Source organism: Anoplophora glabripennis, unplaced genomic scaffold (genome assembly GCF_000390285.2).
Source record: "Anoplophora glabripennis isolate ALB-LARVAE unplaced genomic scaffold, Agla_2.0 scaffold1199, whole genome shotgun sequence".
Classification (NCBI taxonomy): Eukaryota; Metazoa; Arthropoda; class Insecta; order Coleoptera; family Cerambycidae; genus Anoplophora; species Anoplophora glabripennis.
In genome coordinates, this window is record NW_019417304.1 from 1 (window position 1) to 12391 (window position 12391).

The 12391-nt window shown below is 32.8% G+C and overlaps 1 protein-coding gene across 1 annotated transcript; it reads left to right on the forward strand.

The window, feature by feature from the left end:
- Window positions 1–3665: 3665 nt before the first annotated feature.
- LOC108914639 (ribonuclease P protein subunit p30) lies at window positions 3666–10240 on the forward strand (the record flags this gene model as incomplete). The annotated part of the gene is made up of 4 exons (XM_018720487.1): window positions 3666–3734; window positions 3785–4059; window positions 9911–9990; window positions 10050–10240. Coding segments are annotated over 4 exons (564 nt in total), but the record flags the coding sequence as incomplete, so codon positions are not given.
- Between the last annotated feature and the right edge of the window lie 2151 nt (window positions 10241–12391).

The following is a 12391-nucleotide window of genomic DNA, read 5'->3' on the forward strand; positions in this document are numbered from 1 at the left end:
CCGCCAAAAATGCTGCGCTCTGATTGGCTGGCGGGGAAGGGGAGGGGGAAGGGAAAAGGAGAGGGGGTAAAATTCGTCAAAAATGACCAGGATGAACCTCCATAAGAAAATACATGAGATTTTGGCTCTGAACGCCTATAGTATAACTATTCACGCCTATGATTGCAATTCTTACTACTCGTTGTCGGTACTCGCCTGAACGAACGCCAAAGCCATCTTTTCCGCTGGAAGGCGGATCATAAACGCTGCGCGGCGGAATCGACGTTAACCGTTCCCGCCAAGACAGTTGGGGAGCTGTATGAGCTGTGGTCAAAGCTCATAAAATTCTGAAACAACTCTACTAATTATTTCTCTAAATTTTCTAAATACTATTATTTAAATAGAATTAATAATATGCGCCTCAAGTAACTAAAGTTGAAGAATGATTTGTAATTTTAAGAATTTAGTTTCTGAATAATAGGCACATTTATTACTCAGGATTTGTTTTTAATATGTACAGTGAGCGGCAAAAGTATGGAATATATTTATTTAAAAATCAGATGTTCGTTATTTGAAAAATTGCTCGGACACGTCGAATTATATTTTTGGTTGCGCGTTTTCTGATGCAATTTTCATTTATACAGGGTGGCCCAAAAAAAAGTTATGAAATCAAGGCCAACTTTTTTAAATGGAAACCCCACTTTTTTGTATTTTTATTCAATTCTCCATGGAATTCTGATCATGTTTTCGAGATAATGGCGTCTGAATATAGAATATGGAAAATTTTCAATAATTACCCTGAGATTTACCCTGCTGGTTTTAAAATAAAACCATGTTTACTTTTACATCTTAGATTTGTGTGGTTCACAGAAAGTTTCTTCAAATCAGATTTTATTGTATAAAATATGATTTTGTTAAATGTCACTATTTAAATTACGAGCCAGGTTATTTTGCAAATTTTTAGCACCGTTTCATGTTTTTTTTTGTATACAAAAAACTCTCCAGCAAAACGCGCATTGTAGCCGTCGTCAAGCAACTAAATATTAAATAGGTAACGTCAAAGTCAGTTGAAACTGATGTACCTTGTTCACTACTACTATTTTTTATTATTTAGGACAGTGCAATTACTTAACTAGATGGCGCATCTAACAGAAACGCAGCGGACAGAAATTCTAATTTATTTGGGACACGGTGACAAAGCCAGAACACAACAAGAAGTGTGTGATATATTCAAGAACAAGTATCCAGATCATCCAATCAATCAAGTTGTGCTTAAATATTTGAAAAACACAAAATGTATTTAGCAGAAAGCACACCAGTTCCCACTGACTGACGTTACAGTACTTATCGAGAGTAATTTTTGAAAATTTTCCATATTCTATATTCAGACGCCATTATCTCGAAACCGGTTAAATATAGGTATAGGTTATGTTACATAAAAACTGCTCAGAATTCCATGGACAATTGAATAAAAATACAAAAAAGTGGGGTTTCCATTTAAAAAAGTTGGCCTTGATTTCATAACTTTTTTTTTGGGCCACCCTATATAAATGCGCAACTAAAAATATAATTCGACGGGTTCGAGCGATTTTTCAAATAATGAGCATCTAATTTTTAAATAAATACAGGATGTCCGGTAACTACGGGGAAAAAAAGGGTTCTATAAAGCAGGTCAAACGAGTGCTAGTACTTCATATAAACTTTTTACCTAAGTGCCATTGTTGAGGAGTTATTGTCACTCAAAGTAAGAAGTTGAAAAATGAATATTGCCCATAATTTCTAAAGGGTTGCTTTGATTAACTTGAAATTTGAGGGATCAAAGCAACTCATTCAAATGTATCTTTGTACATTTAAAATTGAACCAAATATTTTTTATTATACAAGGACGGTCGAAATTATGTTCTAAAATTTACGCAACTTTGACAGAGCTGTCAAATTTGACATTTCGCCCTCGCAGGCAGATAGCCCTGTTACTTTTCTACAAAAAAGGTATACTTACTTACTTCATGACTTATGAAAAAATGAACGGTTGTCAAGATAATTAAATTTTTGTATTTTGTGCCACATCCGGGGACACAACGCAACAGAAAAAAGTTAAGAATGAAACATATGAATTAAAAGAGGTTACTTCGGTAAATGCTCGATATGTCCTCCATCTAGTTCAATGCACTTCCTTATTCTTTTAAGATTATTTTGTTGCACTCTAAATAGCATTTGTGGATTCTGTTTAATTTCATTACAATGATGCCATCAACTCTTCTCTTGTATAAACCGGAGTTGAATAACACCAATTCTTTTAGGTAACCCCACAAGAAGAAGTCAAGGTGGTTAAGATCTGGCGACCTAGGTGTCCATAAGTGTGGTCCGCCTCGCCCAATCCACCTATCACCAAATGTTGCGTTGAGGTAATTTCTAACTTCACGACTGAAGTGGGGCGGTGCCCCATCATGCATGAAATATATCTACTGTCTTGTTTGCAATGACACATTTTCTAGTAGTAGATTTAGATCGTGTTGTAAAAAATTCAAATATCGGGCACCGTTTAATCTATCCTCTAAGAAAAAGGGGCCTATTAATTGGTTACCGATTATTCCTGCCCATACATTAACTATGAATCTTTGCTGGTGTTTGCCTTGAATGACTAAATGAGGGCGGACCACACTTATGGACACCTAGGTCACCAGATCTTAACCCCCTTGACTTCTTCTTTTGGGGTTACCTAAAAGAATTGGTGTATTCAACTCCGGTTTATACAAGAGAAGAGTTGATGGCAAGAATAGAAGATCATTGTAATGATATCCATATGTTTCATTCCTAACTTTTTTCTGTTGCGTTGTGTCCCCGGTTGTGGCTATACACAAAATACAAAAATTTAATTATCTTGACAACCGTTCATTTTTTCATGTCATGAAGTATACCTTTTTTGTAGAAAAGTAACGGGGCTATCTGCCTGCGACGGCGAAATGTCAAATTTGACTGCTCTGTCAAAGTTGCGTAAATTTTAGAACTTAATTTCGACCGTCCTTGTATAATAAAAAATATTTGATTCAATTTTAAATGAGCATGGATACATTTAAATGAGTTGCTTTGATCCCCCAAATTTCAAGTTAATCAATGTAACCCTTTAGAAATTATGGGCAATATTCATTTTTCAACTTTTTACTTTGAGTGACAATAACTCCTCAACAATGGCACCTAGGTAAAAAGTTTATATGAAGTACTAGCACTCGTTTGCTCTATATAACCCTTTATTTTTTCCCCGTAGTTACCGGACACCCTGTATATTCCATATTTTTGCCGCTCAGGTATATGGAACAAATGTATGTTAAAACATTTTGTAAAATCTTTAGCAACCTCTTGTGACCGATATTTTGGGAACTACTTCTTATTATATTCATTTTTAAATATTAGATTTAAAAAAAAGTAATAATATTTATTAATTTTACAATTGTTAAAGCAGAGAAGTGGAAAAGTGGGAGATTACATTTTTATAGTACCTATGTACTTCAACTTATTAACATACAATTAGAGCGATTTATATTTTATTTTACAAAGTAAGTTTGTTTTTAAATTAATTGAATCTTCGGAAAGTATTTTATCAGCCACTTGATTAAATTAATAAACATATTTTAAAAATATGATTGAATGATTCATGATAAATGAAATAAAAAATCTATTTGTTTCAGAATAAATCCCCAAATTTTAAGAAGTTTCACATTATAGCAGCACTTCCTACATCTATGCAAGCTTTCATGGTAGGTACTTTAATAAATAAAAGTAACATAAGTTATCAAGTAATCTTTAGTTTACTTGTAGTACTTTTGAAGCAGATATATTTGCGATGGATCCCGAAAGTAAATTTAATTTAAGGTTAAATAGAAAACTCTATAATCAATTGGTTGATCGAGGTTATCATTTTGAGTTACTTTATGGTCCAGCCATAGAAGATTCAACAAAGAGAAAAAATTTAATACATGTTTCTCATTTATATCACTCATTTGGAAAATCAAAGAACATCATATTTTCAAGTGGTGCTCAGAGCCATTTATATATTAGAAGCCCCTATGATATTATAAGTTTGTATCCTTTAAAAATTAAATACTTAGTCGGAGTTCCATAAAAAGCTAGAATAATTTTATAATGGTGATAGGTAGTTTAATATTGAAATCCTAGTTGAAAAGTGTTATATGGTGAGAGACAAGACTATTGGTTATTACACTGATTATAATAATAATTTTGAGTAAAACAGATTTTTTGGAAAAAAATAGTACAATTTTCATTACTTATTTTTATTTTGTTTAGACCGGGTGCCTATTTTTCAAGATATACACAAACGTATCTCTCACGTCAGCACACTTTTGTTGAAGAAGATCTCAATATTAAAAATTGCATATTCAATAACTATGCCACCTCCACAAATTTAAGTTACCTTTAGATTAAGAAGAAAAAAATTAAACCTATTTGCATTTAATTTTAAGAAAGAGGCAGGAATCGAATTAAAACATTTTGCAGCATTATAACTAAATCTTTGGCGAAAAAATAGTACTATGGTGCGGAATGGCTAATTTGTGACCACGACATAGGTACATTAAGATTATGAATATTAAATCTAGGAACTAGTTTATTTTTTTATTTATGAAAGAAATTAATGTAGGGGTTACTGTCCCTGAAATCTTGAAAACAGTTACACAAACATTTCCAAAATACTTATTCTCATAATGAATAGATACCTGAAAAATGGGAAAACAGGAGTTTTAAAATAGGTATTGCTGACCCTGAAATCTTGAAAAGAGTTGCACATATATTCACAAAATATGTATTTTCATAATAAATACATATAAACAGGAGCTTTCTAATTTTCTATTTTCTATGAAGATAATTTAATTTTGTAAAAAATTAAAAAACACCTGGTTATATCTATCGGATGGTTATGAAGAAGATATACAGGGATGGCCAGAAGTACGGAATAAAATTCATATCTTTTGAATGAGTTAATTTTTTTTTAAACGCTGAAACACAACTGATTTTGATTTTTTCCCATCTTTCGGTTATATAATAATTATTTTTTTTCAACCCCCTAACTCCCAGCTACCCCTACTTTTTTTTCAAATGGAAACATAAGGCATGAGGGGGCTCGTTGAAAAGCTTATAGAAAACTGAATCCGGCCATACCAAATAAACAAGTTTTATTTTTTCAATAGCAAGGTTTTTAGGATTGTATAAAACACCTACTTAACAAGTGAAATAAAATTTAATTATCTTCAGTGTTATCCTCCATGAATTTGCACAAAAGAATTTGAAACTGTACCTATCACTGCTAATGCAAAAAAAATATATATTTTTTATGTTTCATTTTTTTGGTACCACTTACTTGCCAGGCTTTCTGGTTAATTTTTCGCTGTAATTGTAAATTGGTGTTTGAAACGTTACTATTGTGTCAAAATCAAGTTATTTACTGAATTGCAATGGTATGTCGGAAAGGCAACGCATCGAAATCTTGATATTGCTTGGATGTGGAGACAAAATAAGAAGTCAGGCTGAAGTGCGCGATTTATTTAATGCGAAATATCCCGAAAACCAAATCTCGCAAGGGACAGTTAGTAAAATATTTCACAAATTTGAGGAACACGGTACAGTACAGACTTTGTCCAAAACTGGACGGGCACGTGCTTTGAATGAAGAAAAGAAATTAGACATTGCATTAGAACTTGTTGAAAATCCTCATACTTCAACTGTTTCATTGGCCCGCAATCACGATGCTTCTCGAACTGCAATTCGAATGTTTCTGAAACAAGAGAAATACCACCCCTATAAGGTATGTCTTGTCCAAGAGATTTTGGAAGACGATTATGATAGGCGATTACAATTTTGTGAAGAAATGATGAGACGGTGTGACGACAATAATGGTTTTCAACGAGACGTACTTTTTTCGAATGAAGCTACGTTTTATTTAAATGGAGTGGTTAACAGGCACAACTATCGCTTTTGGTCCCAGGAAAATCCACACTGGACATGCGAATCGCATACGCAGCATCCACAGAAAGTTAATGTATGGGCAGGTATCATCAACAACAGAATCTTGGGCCCATTCTTTTTTGAAGAAAATCTTACTGCCGCACGCTACCTGGATTTCCTAACATTTGACCTGATACCTGCTCTAGCTGTGATTTTCCCTCATGAAATTGATCCAGATATACCGAATGAAAAGAATTTGGTTCCAACAAGATGGCGCTCCCCCACATTTTGGTATTGATGTTCGAAGATACTTAGATGAAATGTTTTCAAATCGCTGGATTGGTAGACGGGGTACAGTTGAATGGCCGCCAAGATCCCTCGACTTAACACCCCTGGATTATTTTCTTTAGGGATATTTGAAAGAAAGAGTCTACCAGGACAGACCGAATAATATTGAGAATTTAAAGAACAAGATTAGGGCGGAGATGCATAATTTACCAGCTGAAGTCATTCAGAATGCTGTGGACAGCTTTTACTATCGTCTTGGAGAATGCCAAATAGTGAATGGAGAACATTTTCAGCATTTGCGACATTGAGTTGAAATTATCTAGTTGTTTCAATTTCTAAATAAAAAAAAAACTTGCTATTGAAAAAATAAAACTTTTTTATTTGGTATGACTGGATTCAGTATTCTATAAGCAACGAGTCCCCTCATGCCTTATGTTTCCATTTGAAAAAAAAAGTAGAAAAAAGTAGGGGTAGCTGGGGGTTAGGAGGTTGAAGAAAAAATAATTATTATATAACCGAAAGATGGGAAAAAATCAAAATCAGTTAACGTGTTTCGGCGTTGTAAAAAAAATTAACTCATTCAAAAGATATGAATTTTATTCCGTACTTCTAGCCATCCCTGTATATTATCATAATATGACTATGTTCTTTAATTATCACCGAAGGCCACTGGTCAGAAAATAATTTAATAAGAAAACATAATATTGAAACATATCCAAACATATATAAAATTTTTGTAAAGCATAGTTCGTAATTTTAGAGTAATTGGAAAATTAATCATGGTTATGTTAATATCACGTATGAAAAGAAGTTGCAACATCTCATAAATCAAGCCCTAAATTAAAACTTTACAATGATAGAAAAAAAATAAACGCATGGTCTAAAAAACCCACACATTTAAACCATAAGTAGGTATGTACAAAAAAATGAATTTATCGCAAACCTTTTTTTTATCTGTTTATGCTTCCATGTTTAATTAAAATTGCACAAAAAATGTACCTGCACAAGAAAGTGTATACAAAACTTTAAGGGAATGTCTTAGAAAACAATAGAGGTTGATAAGCCTTTTTTAAATTGTAAGTGACATTCTGTATCTTGAAAAAGAGGTGCCTAAATGAAAAATAACAAGGAAAGTTCCATTATTTTTCCCAAAAAATGTGTGACTAACGATTTGACCTACTTTTTTTGTATAAAAGGCTATCACAAATGCAATCAAATTTATTTTTTTTTTGTGAAGGCACATTTTTTAAAATTTTATCCTGGTTTCATAGTCATATTCAGTCGTTGCAAATTTCTTTCACACAAAATATTACCTACTTTACTTAAAAAAGTGTGGACTCTTATGGTATTTGTGAGGCATGTAAATAAGTAAATTATCACACCTAACCGACTATTTTTTTTTCTGTTTATTTGAGTATGTGAAAAAATTGTTGCACGAAAAAATCAATCTGGAGGTGTTTTTATGGAACTACTTTTGTATAATTAAAATATACAGGGTGTCCCTGAAAAGGATGGACAACGCTTGACCACAGGTTCCTTGGATGAAAATAAGACTATTTAGCCTAACTTACTTATATATTATACAAAAGTGCACGCCTACTGAGATATAGCCTTCTAAATATGGAATAGACAACCTAGTTTTTTTTCAAATAATTTGAAAACTATTTTTCTTAGAAACTTCAAATTTGATATACTTATTTTTTTATGTAAGGGCAAGGTAAATATAGAATTTGGTGAGAATACATATACAGGATGTTCTCTTTCTAGTGCCTGTGCGCCACTGGCTATCCCGTAACTTTTTTATGTGTGCGCCAATGACGACAGAATTTATATTTTTAAAAATAAGCATTTTAGATTTTTTTGCTATTACAAAATTTTGATATCATTTATGGATTTCGAGTAAAACTGGCACTTTTTATACATTAAATATAGGCAAAAATTCCGATTTGTAAAAAATAATTTATAACTGCAGCCTTAAAACGTTCACCTACTGTTATAATGTTGCCATTGCCAACAAACTGATATATTTTATTCTAAAATTATTCGAAGTAAGTTAAAAAAGTTATTTTTTACATTTATTATAACAATAAAAATAGGAAATTATAGTTTTTTTAAATTAATACTTTTGGAAAGCGGATTCAATAACTAAACTACTTATGATAAAAAAATATTAAGTAGATAATTCTGCATATGTCAATATTAAAAATAAACCGGACATTTTTCAAAAACATTAATTTCCTAAATATTTATTAATACTTATTCTTGCATTAAAAATTCAAAAATGTTGTTTCGTTTAAAATAACTTGTTATTCTTTAATTCTTTTAAGATAGCTGAAAGTCTAGAAATTGGACATAAATATATATATATCTTCTTTTTTTTCGTTTATTGGGTATTTTGATACCTGTGAACAAAATTAAAAAATTAATGAAATAAACCCCTGCACCAAAAGGATCTCTATTCTCTCTATTGAAATGTTAGTGCCTAATGAGGTGGTATATGATTATTTGAAAGTACTATTTTAAACAAATTTGTTATAAAAATATATAAAAAATAATATATTCGATACAAATAACAAATTAAAAAAAATATTCCAGCAGGAAAAAATGAAAAAATTTTAGGAATCATTTTATTAAAAATACTATATCACAAACCTCAGACAATTTACTCACCTTTCCATTGATATAACAAAAATAATAGTTTCCCATAAAATTAAAAAGATAACAAACATCTTGGAACTGCCCTCTCTCGTTAATTTATCACATTGTGCATTGTTCTTACTGTTATATTTTATTCAAAATTGCAATAATAGGATCATTTCCTTAGGTGAAATTCCATGCAAAATGTTACATAAAGTACTTATAAAATAAAGTCAATAAATAGCACGATTATTTTCATGATTTATTTAAATTTTTGCAAATAATGACATACCACATAGGACAGAGATAAGGTAACTTGTATGAGAGAGGTAGAATCGTGGTAAAATTAGTAATGTTGATGTTCCAATATCCAATATTTAAAGGCCAATATCTTAGTTGAAATAAGGATAAGTTGGTGCAAATTGTAAAATTAATCAATGCAAATTTAGTAAAACAATGATATTTCATTAAACATCATTGCCGCCAAAATATGATACTTAGTCAGTTATCCGTAAGTGGGGACTGCAGTAGAAAATTGAAATCTATTTTCTCTGGGAATATTCTTTTCATCAACATCTAACAAATATACTTCTTACACTTGAAAATCATTGACCATTTTAAATATGTAATTATTTCTACTTTACACAGTGGTGTAACATTTATTGTTATAAGATGAGTACAAAAAGTTTGCGTGTTGTATTTACAGATAAATCAAATCCATTTAAGCCCTCAGTGTAGGATGCGCAGTGGCGAAGTGGTGGAGTAGGGAGACTATACATATATACCTTTACTATGTTTGCTACCTGCATTACCATCTCATTTTACCAAATGTGTCCTCTTTTTGTTTTGCGTATTTCAGGGCTCAAATGAAGTTTGTCCAGTTCTACATGAAGATGTGTGTGATGGTGGAGGTTTGCATTAATATTGTTTATGTCAAATTAAAAAAAATTGCGTTTCAATTAAAATGTTTTCAGAGAGGTATAACGAAAATGTAGTTTTTTCAAGTGTGTGTGGATTCATGATATAAAAAAGTTTTCCTTAACCTTCTTAGGGGTTTAATATTTGGATTAAATGAACTTCAGTGTAAAAATGCTTTAACCCACTATCCCAAAAACACAATCATTAATTCAGGTAGATATTGTCTATAAGATTATACAGTGAAAAAATATATATTTATTTTTTTTTAATAGTTGGACGTAAACATGGAAAATCTATCATGTTTATTGAAAATATAGAAAAGGAAAGTGAACAAAGTGTTATTATATTAGAAGAGAGTGAGGGTGAAGATATGGGATTAAATCAACCAGCTCAAAAAAGATCAAAAGTGTAATATACACATTGTATTTTTTTAAAATAAAGATTAATAAAGTTTTTATGGAAATTTTGCCTTAAATTTTATTTATCAAACAGAAGGTATGTTGCTTGGACGGGAAAATATAAAGTAGGTACATATTTTGTGAACATGTAAATACTTCTTTATAGTGTTATTAAATATATTTTATCAGCATTTTATGTGACTAAAAACGAAATAAAGCACATGGTGTTTTTTAAATATGTCATGATTTTAGGATGTTGTTCTTTGGATCACTTTGGGCCAACATGGCTTATCAAGGGTTCTAAAGCTATTGCTTTTTAAGACAGTGTTGATATTAAAAAAATAATATTTATTTAATGTCTCTAAAGATGTTTGATGTGTTGATAAACTTGTTCTGAGTGCTTGACAACAACGAATATTTTGAAAATTGGATAAGTAATTTTAACTAATGATAGTAAAAATTATATTTTTCATTTTAATTGAAAAAAAATCTATTTTTATCAACTAAAAAATGTTTCCAATTTAACAAATATTTCTTATATTTATCAGTTTTACTTCTTATTTGTCTTTTTTATATACAGGGTGTTTGTAAATAAGTGCGAAACATTTTAGGGCGTGGTTGTCGCAATTATTTTGTGAAAAAAAGTTCATACGTATAAACGTGTAACGTACTTTACTCGGTCGCCAAATTTTTGTAACACCCTTTATATACTTTACTTTATTCTGGTTTTGATTTTGCGGTGGGGACGGTTCGGATCAGACGTTACTTGTGGCTGCCCCCGGTATACTACCAACTCTAAACGGAATCTTAATTCACAATTGCGAATCCTAATTTACTAGATTTATTGACGTCACTGACGTCCCTATTTGGACGCCTAATTTTATGACGACCNGTTGTGGCCAGGTTGACCACATCTCCAGCAAATAGTTCTCCGGTTGTAACTGCCAGGTGACGGTGTCGATTGTGCAGGTCGGGTCTCAGGTGGCGATAGGGCTGGTACAGCAGGCCTTCCTGGGGTAGGTTCTGGCCTGGTCCTATTTTCTACGGAAGTTCGGGGCCTAAACGGTGGTCGTGAGTTTACTGGTTCCCGGTTTCCTGGAGGCGGTACCTCTTTTCGGTCTGAGCTATAGCCCGGTAATGTGCTTCGGTATTTGAGCTCTTTACTCAATGTCTCAAATTCATCTATTCGGACTGTCAGATCACTAGTACTCGTGATGTCGCTTTGACGTATATACTGACGGTATTCTGGCAGTAAATTCGCATATAAGCGACGCAACATCTTTTCCGGTGAAAATCCTCCGTGGCGGCGGATTAATGTTTGTAACGCCACAATATAATCTCTCCCGGTTTCGCTAGCGTTCTGCTTGCGTTTTTGGATTTGCTCTTCCAGAAAGTCGTGGTAGTTTGTCGGTAAATAAAATAATTTTTAAATCTGCCAAAAATTCTCCCCATGTAGTCCAGGAATCTCGGTTATTGCGGTACCATGCCAGGGCATTGCCTTGAAATACTTCGAACAGGGCTGGTAATAATTCGGTAGTGGAGATTTCGCTTTTCTCCTGCAGTTCATACAATTTTTCCAGGAATTCGGTAGCGTTGGTTTTTCCATTGAACTGCAACTTCCAAGTACGGACTTTATCACATATATCCCCAATACTGTGGTTCTTTTTGACGGCTCTCCTCGTGGATTCCATGTTTGGCTGGAGACGAGGCGGTTCGGTATCAGGTCCAGAGGATGAAGATGGTTGTCGTAGATTTTTCCCGGATTTGGGATAACCCTCTCGGAAAAAGGTTACTAATCTCTTTCTTAGTATCGGTAGTGTTCCCTTGGTGGTCAAAGAGAATTTTCCTAGCTCTCGGACAAGCTCATCTTTCTTAAGCGTATAAATCCAGCTCACTTTTGCTGGCGGTTGTTCATCCTCACTGGAAGTTCCGGATTGTTCAGGTCTCTCTGGGTGCGGTATGTTATTACGGCCGGTATCGGATGGCATTCTAATAGCTTACTACAATCCAGCCAGACGTTTCAACAAAATAAAGTCGGTATCGGTAAATAGGGATAACCTATCTCGGAAACGGTAGCTCGGATTGCAATAAAACTATTAAAAATCGGATGTACACCCTCGATTTACTTAAAAATGAGGGGTCGCTTACTCTATTCCACTCAAATCGTGACTCCGGGAAACTCCGGGTGAAAATCCGGGTAAAATGTCAAAGTCGGT